Source organism: Convolutriloba macropyga, chromosome 10 (genome assembly GCF_964194025.1).
Source record: "Convolutriloba macropyga chromosome 10, txConMacr16.3, whole genome shotgun sequence".
In the NCBI taxonomy this organism is placed as follows: domain Eukaryota; kingdom Metazoa; phylum Xenacoelomorpha; order Acoela; family Convolutidae; genus Convolutriloba; species Convolutriloba macropyga.
Window position 1 is genome coordinate 8,980,062 of NC_134477.1, and position 19,920 is coordinate 8,999,981.

General features: G+C 36.9%; 1 protein-coding gene and 1 non-coding gene across 2 annotated transcripts; both read right to left on the reverse strand.

Annotated features, from left to right (window-relative positions):
* Window positions 1-4,526: 4,526 nt before the first annotated feature.
* Window positions 4,527-19,827, reverse strand: LOC142348256 (uncharacterized). The gene is made up of 5 exons (XM_075399551.1): window positions 18,940-19,827; window positions 12,407-12,551; window positions 10,727-10,781; window positions 8,991-9,176; window positions 4,527-5,123 (listed from the first exon to the last, which is right to left on the reverse strand). The coding sequence occupies exons 1-5, from the start codon at window positions 19,815-19,817 to the stop codon at window positions 4,804-4,806; spliced, it is 1,584 nt and encodes a 527-aa protein (XP_075255666.1). The 5' UTR covers window positions 19,818-19,827; the 3' UTR covers window positions 4,527-4,803.
* Trnas-gcu (transfer RNA serine (anticodon GCU)) lies at window positions 10,148-10,229 on the reverse strand. The gene has a single exon. It is a non-coding gene; the product is annotated as a tRNA-Ser (tRNA).
* Window positions 19,828-19,920: the final 93 nt, after the last annotated feature.

Consider the following 19,920-nt stretch of genomic DNA (forward strand, 5'->3'; position numbering starts at 1 on the left):
GACAATTGCTGCTCCCCACATCATCTTTTAAAGACCCGAATCAATGAGCAAGTATCTTACTATCTCCAGCAGTGTCCTGTTCCACCTCTCAGCTAACGATTCTGTTGCGGAGTCTCCGGTATGGTCTTCTTCTGTAGAGGACCTGAATCTAAACAGTACATCTTGAACTGCTCTGAGAGAAACTCTATCGCATTGTCTTGTCCCAGTTTCTTCGGCGTACCCACACTGAGAACAAACTTCATCAGGCCGGCCAGTGCTTTTTTCTTTGCCTAAAGCAAGTCCACAAGCACAAAATTCGTATAAGGGTCTGCAAACACAATGCAAAACCGGAACCCTGGCAGTGACTCTACTCTGAAAGGTCCCATCACGTCTGTGAACACCCTCAGCAGCTTCTCTTCTGCTTGAGAATCTGCCACTCTTGTAACTGGAGTCTTTGTCATCTTTGCCAAAGTGCACACATTATATACATCATCGAGTTCCCCCACTGCCTCTGGTGCATTCCTGACTACATGCACTTGATTCAAATGACCCTTCCGTCTGCGCCACCTCTTTGCACTGTCAACTTTCACGGTGTTGGAACCAATCTTGAATTTAAGAACGCTGCAGAATTATTATTTTTGTTAGTTTTACCCGATTTTCCTTCTGGAGCTTAACACAGCTATTTTTTTCTTGAACCTGAAGCCATGCCCCCACTCCATGCATCTTGAGACTGAGAGGAGGTTTCGAGAAAAGTCAGGCACACAAAAATTTTGAGTTCGCATTGAAAATCTCTTGTTTGAGGGTATGCTGATCCTCACACAACAACTGCCCACCACTCTGGAAGCCTCGCTGTTGGGATTTTGACCAATAATTGAATGAGCACCAAGTCCAGGAACGCGTCAATGTTCGTTATTATGTGATCTGTGCAACCACTGTCCACTAGCATGCCTGCTGTCTTCCACTGGGTAAGAGCGGCCCACTATTCCTCGTCTGGTGAAGCCAATGTTGGACCAATTTCCACTGGTCATGTGTGCCTCCATCTCTTTGTCTCCTGCATGTTCTTTTTAGGCGGCCTATCTCACCACACTTGCTGCATTGTTCTGTCTTCTTCCTCCTGGAGTCCATGAGAAAGTGTCCCGGGATCCCGCACACAAAGCAGTTTCAGTTGTTTCCCTTCTTGAAGTCGCGCTCCACTGCCAGTGCCGCAGAACCACTTTGTCCCTTCTGTCTCTAGCACTTTGTCAATAGCATGCCTGCTTTCTTCCACTGGGTAAGAGCGGCCCACTATTCCTAGTGTGGTGAAGCCAATGTTGGACCAATTGCCACTGGTCATGTGTGCCTCCATTTCTTTGTCTCTTGCATGCCCTTTCTAGGTGGCCTTTCTCATCACACTTGCTGCATTGTTCTGTCTCTTCCTCCTGCAGTCATTGACCGGTGATCCAGGGATCCCGCACACAAATCAGTTTCTTTTTTTGTGTCCCTTCTTGAAGTCATGCTTCACTGCCAGTGCCACTGAACCACTTTGTCCCTCCTCTCTCTGTGCTGTGCTCTAATGGAAGATCTGAAGCCTTTTCCTCAACTCTGTGAATTCCGTTGCGGTGTTTAAGTTTTCCTGTATAACAAAACTTTCATGCCTCATTGCCAAACCATTGAGGACCAAAGCGTTGAAGAGGGTCTCGGAGACTCCTTTGGTAGCCTTGTGAAATTATCCAAATCCTCAGAATCCTGGAGCTGCAGTCCAGCAAGCTGTGCCACAAAAGTCACCACTGTCGGTGTCTCCACACTCTAGAATATCTCTTGCAAAAGCTTTCAAGACCATCTTTGCTCCATCTCCGATGCCGTCATCTCCCAAAAAGTCATGTCTCATGCATCTAGAGTCAGTGCCAGATGGCATCACACATTGTTCCGTTTCTCCTTGATGTCTGCAGTTTCCTTCTCTTATGCATTTTTCAGCACTTTCTGGTTATTTTTATCATTGCTCGCCCCACTACTTAGTGGTGCAGGCTCATTGAGTTGCTGCTCTGTCCCAGGTAGTGATTTGTATAGTTCCTTCGTCCGCATCATTGCCAAAAATCTTATGCTCCAAATTGGAAAGTCCTGTGTCTTTAATGATGCAAACGCACGGACTCTTCAAATTACTACTTGGGACAGAGGAACAACCCACTGATCTGGCACAACTATGCATTGGGGCGAGTAATGACGAGAAGAACCACAAGGTGCTGAAGGATGCATATCAGAAGGAAGTTCCAGACATAAGGGAGAAACGGAACAATGTGTGGTGCCATCTGGCAGTGACTCTAGATCCCCTGCAGGTCCAGGTCAGCAGCTTCACTGTCTGTTGATCCATCGTAGTTTGAGCAGGCAAAGCAGTTTTGAAAAGAAAAAGTACTACGCAGAAAAGGATTTTGACTGTCATCAACAAATTGGTTTTGTTTTATGAATTATTTTCATGACTTAGCAAAAAACTGGGACCATAGCCTATTGGGTTATGGGTATTCGCAAGCTGAATAAAAAGCGTTTTTAACCAAATAGAAAAAATTAACCTTTCAAAATCAGAAAAACAAGAATGATATTTTACAGCAGAATCTAGAGATTTACAGGAGAGATCTGATTTTTATATAAAGCTGGTGATTTGATTATGGGGATGAAAGAAGGCTCAAAAATCAGCTGTGTATATCCATTATCCGTGCGAGAAAAACAAGATAAAAAACAATCTTAGCGCCATGACTTACATTGGGGGTCGCAAGGGTTACCCAATATGGTTGGCTTCTGCAAATTTCCTAGAAATCAGTCGCAGGGTTACCATAGATGGTATGCATTTACACTTTTCTAAGAATTCTTCCATTTCCGGTGGTATCATAATCACTCAATACATGCTGGGAAGATTTTACATCAAATGATCTACCTCTAATAGTAGTTATCTAGATTCACCATTTTGAACCGAATATCGATTCTAAGCACCATTTCGTGACGATTCATTTATACAATTTTTATGACTAACCTCAATTTGCTCCTGTCTTGGTAATCTGTTGAGTTAAACTTTCTTTCTATTAATTCTCACTAAGTTCAAAACTATAGTTTGATGGATATTCTAACAAGATATATCATTTAGATTTCGTACCAATCGGAAACAGCGCTCAGAAGTGAAGGATTGTAGTCATAACGGTTCCTACGACCCAACATCTACTACGAGTATCAATTTTCTTAGTTTCACTCCCATACATAGTACGTTAAAACTCTATCGCTAGTCTGATTTTCTAGTAAATTCACGCCAACAGTTTTCTAACTGAGACAGGCTAAGATTTATTATTTTATGTGAACTTCAATTTTAACACTGAGCAAGGTTTCCCGTTTTAGTTGGTTTTCTAATTTCTACGTTTCAAAACTAAAATAGTGTTGGTTGTTGAATTTTGATTTCGTTTCTTTCCAAAATAATTCCAGTAGGAGATTAACTGAGGTGGCCACTCTTGCATTTCTTTTAACTGCATTTCAATACTTTAAGAATAATCGCTCGTGCGAAAATTTAAATTGAGAAGCTGTAGTAACCCGTAATTGGCACATTTCGAATAGCGAAAGTTGCAGTTCTTGCGCAGTAAATGAAAAAAAACTGAAAAATTTTAATGGTGCATAATAACAAGAAAAAATTGCTTCATATAACAAAAGTCGATTATTTAGATGATTTAAATATATTCGGTCAACAGAAATTTCAATAATATTTAACCCTTGATGAAACAATTTTCATATTGTCTCACAATTCGTTTTCTTTTAGTCTGGCAAATTTGATGCATAAAACCTCAATAAGTCATCACCTTTAGTTGGCGTTTTTCTCCAGATCAATTAAAATTATTCTTTGAGCTGCTTGAAAAACGTCTCTGCTCTGTTTCTTAGTAAACAAAACAATTAGATTTTTCAGATTAATGACAAATGAAGCATTGTTAACTCTTACATAAAAATTGTTTCATCGGTATTTCCGCTTTGCAGCTGTTGCTCGTTGCTATGTCTCTTTTTTGGTTTTAATAGCTTTTTGGTGGAAGCATTCAATGGAGGAAACCTTGAATCTATTCGTTTTCATTCGAGCTTTTTTCATCTTTTTGAATTGAATAGTAATTCTTTTATTTTTACGTTTTGCCTGTAAAATGAATGAAATGTAAAACAATAAACGGACTGCAGGAATTTTGTTTTGCATGGGTAAATCGCAGCGCGGTTCTGCGGTTAGAACTATGTGGTAAGCTTTAATGTCTTGACACTTGATTTTTATCTTTTTTGTCAGCTTCCTTTGATGCCTCAAGAAGTCGAGGCATCCTAGCGTATTCAGTCAGTTATTCGGAAACAACAAAAATGGCCCAGAAAAATAGATTCAGAATTTTTTTCATTGTAATCGACTGTTCATCAAAGTTGCTTGTAGAAGTCACAAGCAATTTAAATAATAGTTAATTGCATAGACATTAACGGTCTTTAAAACGAAAAGGATATCCTTAAAATGAACTCGGTTTTTTTTTACCTCAGATCACAAGCCAGTCTTGTAAGCTGTACAAACTTGAAGCCCACAAAATTGAAAACATGCATTCTTAAATTATGATAAATTACTGAAAACAAGTAAAATTAATTTATAACCGAAAGGTTAAACATGCTTGAAAAAATATATACATTATGCAAGCATTCATTATTAATATTTTCTTAAACTTTCTAAAATATTTCTAAGATTTCCTTAACAAATTACTTTAAAAAATCTGAAGAAATGTATAGCACCAAAACTGACCAGTTAAGAGTTTTGATTTTTGTACCAAATTCGCTCTTCCAAAAGTGCAAAAATATCAAGCTTTGTTACTTTTTTCTTCCAGGTAATTTCAAATTAGATTTCAGTCGCGTCAGTAATGAACTCCCAGGGGCTCTAGCTCCTCCACTAGCAGATGTCTGGTCTCTACAAAACCTCGGTGGGTACTCTTCCTCTGTGAGCCCAAACTTGTTCCCATGTACAATGGTCACGTGATCGGGAGGTGTGATGCCCAGTGGGTTCGGAGTAGAATGGTCTGCATACCACACACTCACTTGACTAGTAACTAGTCTGAAGTACTGTCTGTAGGTTCCCTTCTTAAGAGGCAGGGACTCGTGGGGGGTGCAGTCTGTCATCCAAACTAAGTCGCCTTGACAAAACACAGCAGCCAAATGTACAACAACTAGCCTTCAGAGAGTCCAGAATTATCTTGTGAGCGACGAGCATTATCAACAGCTCAATTATGCTGGCGTAAAGAAATGGGGGTCTTTCCCATTATAGCCCCCCCCCCAAGCTTAGTTGTCAGATAACCTATAGCCCCCCCCCCAGTCATGGTAATTATACCATAATGGGGGGCTATAATGGGAAAGACGGCGAACAGACAAACAGTCCCAAATAGCAAAACATTCCCAGACAAAACAGTCCCAAGAAAACCGACAAAACAGTCCCAGACAAAATAGTCCGAACTAAAGATAGAGTCCAACATGTGCACATCAATTAGGAAATAAACCCCTTGAGGTATTCATATGATTGTATTTCTTTGAACAAAAATTAAGCCTATGAAAACATAGTTTTTGACAAATAATGTATTTTTAAACAAGTTTTTGTTTTAGTCCTAATTCATATCAATTAAAAACAATGCATTCAGAAGCTTAACTTATAGATTATGTTTGTTAATTGTTTGTAGATTATATAATCTTCCGTTCCAATATTTTATTTGTTCCAATATTTGTTTGGGACTATTTTGTCTGTGACTGTTTTGTCTGTTTTATTGGGACTATTTTGTCTGGGACTGTTTTGTCTGGGAATATTTTGCAATTTCGGACTGTTTTATTCGGGACTGTCTTGTCTGGGACTCTTTTGTCCGGACACGGGGAAAGACCCAAGAAATGATCTAGTATTGCACATTTTGAATTCTTTTCTCGTCCTAATCCTTTCTGCTGTCACAAAAAAATACAGACGTGCCTCGTTCTAATATACATTCTTCACCTTATATACTAAACAGTCCAAAATTAAAAGTTCTCGATATCCATGCTTTTGAATTAAGCTTACAAGACTATTGTACGTAATGAATGGTTAAGTGACTCTGCTTGAAGTCATTGAGAAATTCTGGCGTTCATCGAGAACCGGGAAGTGGTTCGAGATATTGAATCAGAATTTCGAAGTGACTTCTGCAGAGTCACTTAACCATGCTTAAAACACAAAACGCACGTTTTAAAATGACGAAAGTCAAGGAAGGTCAACTTCTGGCTAAGTAGCAACTTCTGGCATTTTAACTTCTGGCAATGCAGACTTTCGGTATTTTAAAATGTGCACGTGAGTGTTTTAATTTTTACTTTTGGTATTAATGGTTTCCCTAGGCCGGACAGCATTGCTTCAATCTGTCAATAAGCCAATACGTCAAGAACAGTCAAAGAAACGCTCGTGGAAGATAAACGTACTCAACGAAATAACTAACTCAAATTTGTCTGATTTTCGTTGTCTTAATTAGTTTCTACCTTATTCGCCCTTCTTAGTTGCCTGTCACAATAACAAAACTTTATTTTTCACACTTTCTCAACTGAAGTTAAATTAATCAACAAAACTGATAGAACGGACTACTTTGTTCATTCTCCTGATAAAATATGCTGCGCTTATGAAAGGTTTTAATTTAGATTAAGATTTGAACTTTCAAAGCTGCATAAATAGATCATTACATTGGTACATACAATGCTTGAGAGATTTTCACATAGGCCTAAACCAGTCACAAGTGCTGTCTCTTGAGAACAATATTGACCAAAAGAAGAACACACCTGATTGATCTTTTATTTAGTTCCACAAAAAAATTGAACATAACTGACTAACGTCGGGCGAATGGCTCTCGAACAACCGTCGAGCGGTTGGCTTCGGTAGCAGCCAGTTGGGGCGTAGGGATGCTAGGGGGTAGGGTTGGGAGGGCATGAAGAGGGGGATCCAAACCTTCACGTGGAGGAGGTTGGACTGGGTGAGAGTTGGGGGCGGGGGTCAACCCTTGAAGATTAAAAACCGCCTTTCACATCATGAAGTTGTCTGCTCAAAACAATTTTGGCGAATCGCATACGTAGAAACTAGTGAGACGAACGGCTCTAAGAGAGCTGTTCAGCTACTCAATGCCGCCCGGTATTTACCTGCTTATCCCGTTTTTGGGAAGGAAAAGTTAAATCGGTCAGACCAAAAATCGGTCAAGCGAAAAATCGGACCCTTTTCCATTATAACATACCCCACGAAATTATAGACCTTATTATTGTCTAATTAACATATTGGGGGGGGGGGCTAAAGGTTATGACCACTAAGCTGGCGGTGGGCTATAATAGGAAGGACCCAAAAATTGCATGAAAAGGGTCATAGGACTAAAATAATATCTTCAAACTTCATTTGAGAGTAATTTAAAAAGCATCTGAAAATAGAGCTTCCAACATCGGAAAAGTCTTGGTTTCAATTAAAGAAGAACAAATTTAAACATAACCAACTAACGTCGGGAGAATTGATTTCAAACGACCTGCGACCGGTTGGCTTCGTCAGTAGCTTGCAACGTTTTAGTGAGGCTAGCTTTAGCGTAATTGAAGGGGCGTGAGGTGAGCGCAGCGGGGGTGAATCGGGTGAGGGGGGCTGGTGGCTGCACGGGGCCCTTACGGCCTGAATGATGTGCAGTAGATTGGGGGTGTGACGTCAGCGGGGCTGGTGGGGTTGTGGAGGGAGGGGGGTCAAACTCTAAGAACCGCCCTCCACACCATAAATTAGGGCTCCAAAACAGTTTCTGTTAATCGCATACTTGGAGACTAGCGAGCTGAAAGGATCTAAGACAACATAATACCCGTTGGGCGCTCCATATTTATCCCGTTTTTGAGGACGAAAAGTCAAACGGGTTAGACAAAAAAATCGGTCAAGCAAAAAAATCGCATTAAAAAAGACCAACAGGACTAATATGTTGCTACAAACTTCGTTTGAGTGCAATTGTTGATCTTTTACCGTTTTAAACTTGAGATCTATTTGTTTTGCACCCCACCAGATTAGTGGGCATATATAATTTGCGCCTCCCGCCACAAGTGCTCTTTTTATATAGTAACATGCTATAAAACAGGATATAAATTGTAAATGGGGGCATTAAAAAGATGTCTAAGTGTATGAAACCAAGTGAGACATCTAAAAGACATTGTTGATTCATTTTATATATTGCAACTTGTGCAACCAGCCCCAGCCATCTTTAATATAAAATAAATAGTTCACAAGATTTGATGTTTTTGGAACATTTGTAATTAACTTGACGGTTATTCCTGTTGATTGACAATGCCTTTAAAGATACTTTTGATAAAAACTTTCATTACATCCCACAGGAAACAAAATTTTACTACATATCTCACTAAATGAGCTAAACAAATTACGTCATTCACATGTTATCAGTTGATGGCAAACGGCGATAAATGCAAAAAGAACAGAAGTGAATGAAAAATGTCAATTATAACCAGGATCTGTTTTCGTATGGCCCATAAAAATAAATTAGCATTGAATCCAACACAACTGGAAAATGGCGTTCAACACACAAAAGCAGTTAAAGAAATAAACCAATATCTATTTGATGCCGCAATCATGTGCAAATAACAAAACTCAACGAAAAAGTTTTATGGCGACCAAACCTTAACCAGAGATCAAAACTGTCTTGTTACAAGCTTAAGGCAACTAACTGACAATTTCTTTCACTTCAGAGTTTTTTCCAGTTTTGGACAAGTTTCTTCTCATAGTGTTAAATCAGTGCTGGAAAGCTTCAAAAGCAACCATGCCATTAGCCATTAAAGTTAACTCTCAAAAAACTGTCAGCAAAATTAAACTGTATTTACAAAAAACCCCTAAAAAATAAACTGTCAATTAAGTACTTAAGTATTATAATTAAGATAACTCGGCGTGGAAATCGTTCAGCTTATTAACAAAAATAATTCTGCTCTGCACAGATATATGTCACAGCACAACCAGTTCGGAAGCAAGTTTTAAATTATCCACCAACCCGCCTCTAATGTCTCCCCCTCTCCTAGGTAGCTTGCCATGTGTTCCAGGTCCCCAAGGTGTCCCACTATCTCCTCTGGATTTTTCACTTTGCAGTTCCACACTCGACAGCTGTCACTCACATTAGATGCCATGTAGAGACCACCAACATAGTGATAGTTGGATTCCAGATTGCCATCGAACAAGCCTGTTAAAAAAAAACTTGATTTAATCTGCATGTTTTTGAAAATGCACCACAACGCATGTTATGACTTTAGAGCTAATTTTGTCTAAATATTTTAAACACTACAAATATTTAGATCTTTGCGTTTGTGTCCCCTCCCTCCTCCAGTACGTTATGCAACCCCCCGCCCCCGTTACAGAGCACGTCAGTTACATAGCGAATTAGTGAATCGCCATATGACACGTGCGTTTGTGGGGGTGCGTTTGGGAGGGGAAGAGGGGGTACAAGCAAACGGAAAAGCTCCAAATATATAAACGATTTTCCAATACACAAAACTGAATCAGAAAATTTAGACTTTGCGTCCTTTTGCGGCCTCCCTCAGCGTTGACACTGACACGCGCGTGCTATAAGTAATGGTTAAGTGACTCTGCTTGAAGTCACTGAGAACTTCTGGCGTTTATCGAGAACCGCGAAGCGGTTCGAGATATTAAGTCAGAATTTCGAAGTGACTTCTGCAGAGTCACTTAACCATGCTTAAAACACGAAACGCGCACGTTTTAAAATGACGAAAGTCAAGGGAAGCTAACTTCTGGCTAAGTAGCAACTTCTGGCATTTTAACTTCTGGCACTGCAGACTTTCGGCATTGTAAAATGTGCACGTGAGTGTTTTAATTACAATTAAAAAATTTGCTATTTTAAAATTATGGAGGATTTTCCGGGTCTCTCCCATTATAGCCCACTTATGGCATATTTCCGGCAATCGAGGGAAAGGGGTTATAATACTATAGCACTAAGTGTGGCGTTAAAGCACCAAGTGTGTGTGTGTGTGTGTGTGTGTGTGTGTGTGTGGGGGGGGGGGTGTATTGGAAACGAACCAATTTTTCCAATAACACTTGGATCACATTCCTTGTGACATCACATCACTTTTTGACACAACTCGCGTCAAGAAAAAGCTATTTGAACATTCCATATCGTCGTTCCTCTAGTTTAAAATACGACAGGGATGGGATTCGAACCCACGCACGGAGACCGTATTGGATTAGCAGTCCAACGCCTTAACCACTCGGCCACCCTGTCCACATTTTTTCTAACACTAATTATCATTGGTCTCTAGCCCATAACTATTTTGATTAAAGTGACATGACAGGAAGGGCTTAAAAAATAAGTTGTCAAATATTCCATTATATTGTTGCAAACCCAAAAAGTTGACAATACATTTGCCCATGTCGCTTATAATCCCCCATCTCAAAATGTGCGTTGTCATATGGCACCATACTGCGCATGAAACACGTGCGTAGGGGAGTAAGTTTTCTGGATCTATTCTGTTTCGGGGGGCCGAAACAAATTAGATCCAGTTTTCTGACCAAAAAGCACATGGAAGGAGCGAAATAAAGAATTTTATATCATTACAAACAACTTTTGAGGCGAAAACGTTAAATCTACTTGGAGCTTTTTCCGTGTTTTATTTTCTAATTATTCATGATAAAACACATGAATAAGAAATAACAACATCTGCTTGATAACGTTAAGGCATTCGAAAGGATGATCTAAAAAATATGTGTGAACAAGTGTACCTCCACCCCACGCGATTGGCCCGAATTCCTCCAGTAGCCAAGAGCCTCCGTCTTTCTGAAACAATATGAAAAATTAAACATAACCGACTGCCGTCGAACATGATTGTCCTAGAAGCAATGCGGGTTGTGTGTCAATTGCAGCCTGCTTTGGCCCTCTCAGGGGGTGTTAGTATGTTATAGAAGCACAATTTAATTTAGATAACAGGTTACATGACAATATACCCAATGCCAAAATACCCAATTTATTGCATTTGATCTTTTCGTTCGATAATCCGATTCCAAATAAGCATCAGCGGCCCGTGGGACGTGATATGAAACTATCACAACCGAACATGGGATTAAACTATCAGCTTAACATACAAGCATGTTTTCTCCTAGTTAGGTGAATAATTTAATACCATGTTCGGTTGTGATAGTTTCAAATCAAGTCCCACAGGCCGCTGAGGAATGGCCAATAATGCGCTAGCTAAATATTGGTGTCCCGCTTTTTCACCCCTATTCATTTAACCCCCTATCTTTTAACCCCGATTTATTCACCCCGGTATCATTTAACCCCTCTATCATTTCAACCCGATTTTAATCTTTCTATAAAATAAGCATAATTAAATTAGCAATATAATCATTTGGCCATGCCTCGCGGGCCATGGCCATGCCTCAGCGGCCCGTGGGACTTGATATGAAACTATCACAACCGAACGTGGGATTAATTTATCCACTTAATTATGACAAAACATGCCTTTAATGTCGACTGCTAAGTGGCGGGATGAAATGATAGAGGGGTTAAATGATTGAGGGGATAATATTGGGGATAATTTGGGTATTTTGTCTCGGCACCTAGATAGCAACTTCCTTCATATCTGAAGGAAAATGAACTAAGGAGAATTACTAACCATGCATTGGGAGTTTATACCCTCCCATTTTGATTTCAATGACTTTGCACTTGCTCAAGTACTTCTCTTCAAATGCGATCAGAGCACAATAAACGAAGAATTCAATGAGCCACAATGAGACAAGAAATATCATATAAAACGTTGATATAAGGAATCGCAGGATAAGCAAAAAAAAATTGTTGATTGACGAAAGAAAAGAAAATAGCAGCTCAAAAATATTTCACTACAATAGCTGAGTGGCTCTTCCAAAAAGATAAAAACTGAGAAAAAACAAAAGTGATGAAAATGAGAAACAACAAAAAAAACAAAACCATGAAAACTTTCGATTGTTTGAGTACTAACAAACTAATAGTTTCTGCTAACAAATTTCATACCAATAAAATCACGAACATCAAAAATGCGCGGAAAAAAGTTAAAATACACAAAACGGGTAAAAATTTGATCAAACCTAACTAATTTTCTCCGACAAAATCAATTTATATTTGATAAAATTCGTAACTTGAAAAACTAACTAATGTCAAGCAAAACTTTCTATACGGATGAAAATCAATCAAAAGAGTATAAAACCACAAAATAGCAAAAAAAACATTGAATCTGAAATTTAACATTTGCTTAAAAAGGTCGAAAAACTTCGAAAACCTTACATATGTGTAAAACAATGAATAGATCAGTATTAACCCTATTGTTGCAAGGCTAATAGACCGGCAATTGTCTAATCGTCCTAATGGAAAACGCGGTAGAGTAAAACTTGTCTATTGCAGCACTCCGATGATGAAACTTGAGACATTACCGTATCCAAACTAGGATCCCGATGAGACTCCAGCCATATCTTTCCAGGAGTCTCAGTGTGGATTCCTCCTCTCCGTTGGCTCTTCCCATCTTCTTCAATTTTAGACTCGTGAATTGTCAAATATCCGATTTCATCGAATTCCGCTCTAAAAAAGCAAAATACTAAATGTGCCAGACAATTTTAAATCACTACGATGAATTCCATCTCAGATACCAGATCAGGTATAAACTTAAGTGCAGATAAGAAACACTCAAAGCGATAAATGCATCGTTAAAAGCAATTTATCTGAAAAAAACAGTTGCACTATATCAGGAGCAGGATAAACACAATGGTATCAAAGAGCCACTCACACATATACCGAATTTTTTGAAACAAAACGCTACAAAAATCAAACAAAAACATTTTGAGTTCAAACAATATCTCTAGTAACCAGTCATCACCTTTTAGCTTTATAAAATCTAGTAAACGGTTTGCATAGTTTTCATTCAAATTTTTAACGACATCTGAGAAAAAGTTCCCAGTTTTTCTACTGAATTTCCCCCAAAGAATTTCCTGTTTTCGTAACTGTTAAAACTGTAAAACTCCTTACAAATTTCCAATTGGATTGCGATTGCAGGACTATTTGCTGATCATTTTAGTACCTCTCGGCTCTTTTTGTGGAGAGATTGCTAAAAATCTTTGATTTAAGCACATGGGCATTATCCTGTGAAAAACAAGGTCTCCAAAATTCGAACTTTTGTCGTGATTTTCTAAATTTCCAAGTAAACAAGAACGTTTACCTTGTTAGGTTACCCAAAAAATAGTTTCTGTCAAAAGGATTGTATTTTACCTCAAAACATAAAAGAGCTTGTCCGTTTTAATTTTTTTTTTGGTTTCTTTTTGTAGAGAAATTTGTTCTAGTATTTGAAAGAGCTCGCTTAATTCCTCCACTGGAGGAGATGTATTGATTCCGTAAACCGTTTTTCGTTATCATTTGTATGAACGCTGAGTACTAGATCTCGACTTTGAACTGAATTGCTCCCTTTTCCTCTAAGGAAATCGCACATTTCAAATCGCCACAGCGTGATAAAAATTAAAAGAAGCTTAACCATCTTTTCTGTGTAAGCTGAAAACACTATAATGAAATCTCATTTAAAACTTTAAATTCAGCGCTTTTTTCACGCCTTATCGCAAGCCAAACGCTTTGAGCTGTAAGGCAGCATTTTGGTAAAGTAGTGTAATACTGATTAAAACTAATGTTTACAACCTGAGTAAAAGTAAAAGGTTGAGAAATGGAACGAACAAATGGCGAAAATTGCGTGACACAACACAAAAAAGAAACCCAGAGTTTGTAAGAAACGAACCAAAATTCGTAGATGCAAAATTCACCTAGAGACACTACTTTAGTAGCAGCATACTTAGAAATGAACTGTGACAAAATATGCAACAAGGAGGCTGGGTATGTTGCAATCGCACATATTGTTCCGACCCCGCTCAAACACAATTTTGGCATAATTGTCTACCAGATGAGGAACAGATAGAAAAACAAAAAAATTCAAGTATTTTTCAAAAAAATGGTGGATGAACGAAAAGATAGCCTCCAAAGAAAATAACTGTGGAGTGAAAAAATGTATTAGATTGATGATATATGCCATTATTAGGAAAGCGAATCAAGACGAACAGCAAAATCAAACAACGACAACAAACATTAATTACATAAAAATTTTTATGTCCGTTTTAAAAAAAAAAAACAAAACTAGATAGCAAAGTCAAAATAGCGTCAGATAAAACTGAAACTAAACAAAATCACTTGTAATTCACCAGAAAAGATATGGGACCAGTCCATAATAAGGCTTGATAACAATTAGACAATAAAGAACAAACCCAGTAAATTTGAAAAATTAGCATTTTTTTTACAAACAATTACTTTCAAAGTAATGAAAACCATTAGAAATCAACTAAAATATCCCATCTATACGACTACAAATGCTTCGACTACAAATGCTTCGAAAAGAGTTAATTAAGAACTGTCGGTATTCATTTTTGGTGCGGTTACAAAAAGAACAACAAATAGACAGACAAAAAATCAATTAAAAAAAACTTGCCAGAAAACGCTTTCGAAGCCGTAAAGCAATACTTTGGACCTCAAAATACGTTTGATTGCACTTTCTTTAAACACCAAAAAAGTATTATTGCACCTCTCATTCATGAAACCAGATAACAAGCAGACAAAAAGAAGAAAAAGGCAAAATTAAGTAATTCGTTTTTTCGAAAAAAAATTATTTCCAAAGTCATGAAAGCCAATAATTACAAAAGAAAATAATCAAATAGGTTGGTTTATTCTTCCAATGCAAGCCCTTGAGACCAGGTCTGCAATTATCCACACTATGTCTGACGTCTTCAAAAACAACGTCAAATATGACAAAATCAAAAAAAATTTACTTTTTTTTGAGAAAAACCCGTTTCGAAGTCAGTAAAGTCATAAAGAATCCTTTAAAAACATTAGATATTGTCACCAATCCCTTTTGAGACCTTACCTTAACACAAATAATGTCATATTTGGCCTGTAACTAACGAGACTAGTTAAGAAGCAGACATAAAAAGGAACAAAACTGGGAAGCAAAAAAAGTTTTTATTTTGGAAAACAATTGTTTTCAAAGTCATGAAAGCCATCTGCCATAAACAAATATCAGCCCATTTATTCCTCCATTTAAAGCCAATGAAACCGGGTCATTGTACAGGAAATTTCATACGACTAAAAAGACAAAGTAAAAACAACAGTTAAAGACAAAATGAAAAAATTCAATTAGGTTATTCGAGAAAGTAGTCCCGTTAAAAGCATAGTCTATAATTTTAAGGATTTTAATATTATCAATTGTGTCTGATTTTGCAAGCCTGCCAATAATGTGATATATGAACTGTCAATGACGTGGTAATGTGACAAAACTAGAAAACGTGAAAAATGTGCAAATACCTAAAAATAAAAAATGAAATCTAGTAGTAACCAAGCCAGAAAACCATAACCTGAAGCATAAGCTAAGATTAATTTTTTTAAATCAGTAGAATGAGGAAGCATTCTTTTTTGCTGACACTAAGCTACAAAATCAAGAAAAAAATGACAAAGTTCAATAAGCCATTATTTATTTAAAAATCAAATATTTTTCAAAGTCAAAAAGACCATTTGCTTTCAAGTAAAAAAACTAAGTGCATTAATTTGGAGCTGCTGAGGAAGCAATTTGAACCTATCACTGCTGAGCTTTGATTTTAAATGTTCTTTTATTTAATTAAAATTAAAAAGATCCACTAATTTATTTTAAAAAAAGACCGAATGATTACAATCCGTATTATTTTTGGGATTGTAACAGTCCGAGATTGTTCCAAAACTAGCCCTGCTAATACTTTTCGTCAATTAAGAACACTTATTTTTCCGAATATTATAGGGACGATGTCATTTTGAGATTTGTACACCAACTTGAAAAATTAGAATTACAGAAAATCAAAAGATTGAAAGCAAACATAGCCAGCAAATGGCCGGATAATAGCCGCGATAGACCCTTGTGGCCTTCCATGAATTGAAACTTAGAAATAAGATAGACAGATCGACCACCAATCCCTTAAAGAGCTTAAAAGAACGTTTTTAAAATTGATAATCGAAATCAAAAACGCAAGACTCTAATACTCCAGAATTAGGGCAAAAACGTTTGGCACTAATTACATGCACACTATTTTTTTTAACTAGTAAATGTCCATAACATTTAAAGTTCCATAATTGAGTTCAGACGTCACTTTTTGAGTGAGGTAAGTCACGCAATTGAGCTAAAAAAATGACGCAAAACACAGACTTTAACTGCAAAGAAGTAGAATTCACTCATTGAAAAAGTCTATTCTAAGAAGTCAGGTCGTAAGAATCATCCGTGGAGATGACAAATTAAAAAAACCACGATGTCCCCAATAATAGCCGCTAGCGCTTCGCGGCTATTAAAAAAGAACATTTCAATTTTAACAATCTCAACGAAAAATCAATCTAGTGCAGAAAATATGAATAATTTCACCTTTTTTAGATCCAATTTGGTTTTTTAGATCTTCTCGGTATCAATATATGCTCAATTGCAGATGTTAAGGATGTTATTACTTATCAACTGTCTCAGAAAAAATTCAGGACTTTGAAAAGTTACATACAGGTGCTCTGGGAAATTTTCAAGGTCATGAAAAGAAAAAACACTGAAAAGGTAACAAAAAGATTTTTGAAAAAGATGCGGCACCAATCTACGATCTTTTTTTTTGTAAAATATATGTAGCAATGCTACAAAGTTGATGATTAATTACTTCCTGAACCTCTATAATTGAGCCTGAATTGATACCGAGAAGACACGAAAAACAAATTTGATCTAAAAACAGCGGCATAACAGCTAAAATTAATTGAAGCATTCTGATACATTGATACAATGAATTTCAGCAAAAAAGAGAAGACTAAACTGCAACATGATGTCATGCACCAGACACTACTGCAAGTAATTATGACTGAATTAAAATGTGAAAATATTGCAACAGCAAAGAATTTTAAAACAAATTGGCAAAAATATCTAATTTTTGGAAAAAATAACCCAAAATGATTTTAAAAACCTAAATCCAGACATCTCGTAAAAATGGGAAACAAAACTGACACCTCTCCAATTAAAAACGCTACGTTCACTTTGTAATGATACTCCGCACAGCTTTGTACGGTAAAGATATCGATCGACTAAAATTGAGTGAGCAAAAAATCAGTTGGGAATATAGTTTTCGTCTCTGCTTTGTGCGTCGAAACAACAAGCGTCAATTATAATAAAAAAAATTTAAAACTGATTTTTAAACAAAAACAGTTTCAGAGACCAAACTTTTCTATTTAGTGTTGTAGTTAGACATGATTTTGTTTCTTAATGAGAGGGTAGTATCAATACCAATAAGCATAAGGGGTGGTAAATAAGACTTAAAAGAATAAAGTTTCAGAAGTGGTCATCTAAAATTGGGCTGTATGGGTTTATATCGTTTCTATTTTTGATGTTGTGTTTTAAAGACTCCATTCATTTTGGATTGATTTGCTGAGTAACTACTGTTTAAAAGCACTTTGAGCAGAATGAGCAGAGCAGGAAACCAGTCTAGAGAAAACAACAGATTTCATGCAACATGTTGAACAAGCTCTGAACTAAAATAAAGCGAAACAAACTTTTATTCGACGAAGTAAAAAACATAGCTTGATAAATCCTGACACAATTCATTGAAAAATTTTCATTGGCCAATCAAAAGACTAGTTTAAGAATGGGCAAAAATCGACTGGGAAATCACTTAGAGACAATTCCGATAAAAAAAAATTGAAAAAATAGCAAAAACAAAGTCAAATGCCGCATGTGAACCAAAAAACCACAATCGAGAAAGCAAATTTTTGTCCAAATATCGTTTCCGCACTCCACTTTAAAAGTGGTGTGAAAATTCACGTCGCAAAATCCTTAGTTTTTTTCCGTTCAAATTCGTGTTTTAGCGTGATCGAAATCACTTCTCCAAGTCACAAAAAATTGTGAACAGAAAAACATAGGCACAAGAATTCTGGAAACCACTCGAAAAAAAACAGCGCATTCAAAAAATTAGTACATACCTGAACTACTCAACTACTCACGAGATTTTAAAAAATGTTTGAAATTTATGATAAAAGTCCTTAAAATAAATCGAACTAAAAAAGTAACAATTTTTTTTTATTTTACGATCGCACATAAAGTCAAAAACATTTAGGAACCAAATGCGAGTATTCAAAAGCTCCCAAAATAATATTGAAGTCATAATAGGCTAAGAAATGTGTCTAAAATTAAAGAAAACATGAGGAACTTCGAAATACAATAAAAATCTTAAAATTTTTGGTCATATTTCTCAACAAAAAACAAAATTTATAACAGCAAACCTGTGCTCAATTGGTATCTCAAGACTCCTTTAGTAAAAGGCGTCTTTTCAAATCCTACTTAGGCAGTAAAACAAAACGCTCAGCGAAAAATGGCTAAAATTCGTTTAAAATTGAGCAAAATAGCCGAAAAACCTGCAAATTTGCTTAAAATTCATATTAATTACCAGAAACCTTCAAACCACTATCAAAACAAACGTAAAAATGATACAAATCATAATCAAACCTTTGAACCGAAAAATTAAAAAAAAATCTTTCTGAAAAGCCGCACGCGTTTCAGTTTTTGCTTCAAAATTCACTCCAATGAAAGTGATTTAAAAAAAGAACTTCTCCAATACTCCTTTCAGTCGTAAAAAGACATCGCCCCTATACAATTCAAATTGTTTGAACTGAAAAAAATTAGGAGAGCAATAATAGCCAGCTGAGAAGATGAGGGCGGCAATTAAACAGTGCTACAATTGTTAAGACTAAAAACACTAGTAATGGTTGCCATTGATTTGGAAAATTTGAACACTGCCTCTTTCCTCGCGGTGGAATATAACCATCTAAAATTCACATGTTTATAATTTTATAACGGTATGCATTAATTGTAAACATTTCATGGGGTAAACTGTTCTATACTTACGAATCAATAGGGCATGCAACAATCATTGGCAGGTACTGTTTCATATTTCCAGGGATTGATCTGCTGTCACACAGTTTTATCGGCATCATATTCACATTAATTCCTTTCGGCTGAGGAAACTTCACTTTTGCGACTACACTTGCAAAAACTCCCCCAGTCTGTACGTGTTCTTTCCAGATATTTTCAACATGGGCATAGATCACTTCGATCAGCTCAAACGGTAACCATGACAACCGAGAACTTGGGCTACTTTGCTCGTTTATAAGGGCATCCCAAATTGCACACGATGGTTTTTGGGTACTTTCACTTTCATTTTTTGGGGACCGACTTTTGGAACATGCCGCTGGACGATTTTCAAACAGATCTTTTACTTTTACTTTCCAAGTACGAAAGTTATGGTTTGTAAGATAACTCTCAAACCCAAAACCGGATCGTCTGTGAAGTTCAGAAATTGGTGGAAATCTTGAAATTGGAACAGGAATAATTGGCATTCCAAAAGGAATTCCGTCATACCCGAGACTAGGAATAGGCGTCGAATAATTATGAACAAAAGATTTCAGATCGCACGACAATTCGCCTTCTATTTTCAAACGTCCTTCAATATTTTTTGATTCAGAATCGTAGAAAACTAAAAAGGTCATTGACTGTGGCGTGCTATCTTCACGAAATCTGATAGAATAAAAGAGCTCTAAAATCGCTAAATTTGAAGAACTATAGGTTGAGAATTTTAAACCAGGCGGAACTATCATATCTTTTAGACACATTGATTCCACAGATCCTAGAGGACTGATATTCTCGACAATTTTTTCGTGAACTTCGTTCGCAACATTTCGTAACTCCTGATCAGTTTCACAAAGTGTCTTCAAATTTGTCGACATTTAAAACAATTACTCTGAAAATAGTACATTGCTGTGAAGAAATCATTTATCAACATTGAAACGTTTTGGAAATAACGACTTAAATTTAAGCACTTAGAACTAA

What these genes read in the sequence shown, in the direction of transcription:
- LOC142348256 (XM_075399551.1), bottom strand. Translation starts at nt 19,817, where the DNA reads ATGTCGACAAATTTGAAGACACTTTGTGAAACTGATCAGGAGTTACGA. An exon ending in GTTGCATGCCCTATTGATTC is followed by an intron (nt 12,552 to 18,939) that starts GTAAGTATAGAA and finishes TTGCTTTTTTAG; the next exon opens with AGCGGAATTCGATGAAATCG. An exon ending in GCCAATCGCGTGGGGTGGAG is followed by an intron (nt 9,177 to 10,726) that starts GTACACTTGTTC and finishes TTTTTTTAACAG; the next exon opens with GCTTGTTCGATGGCAATCTG.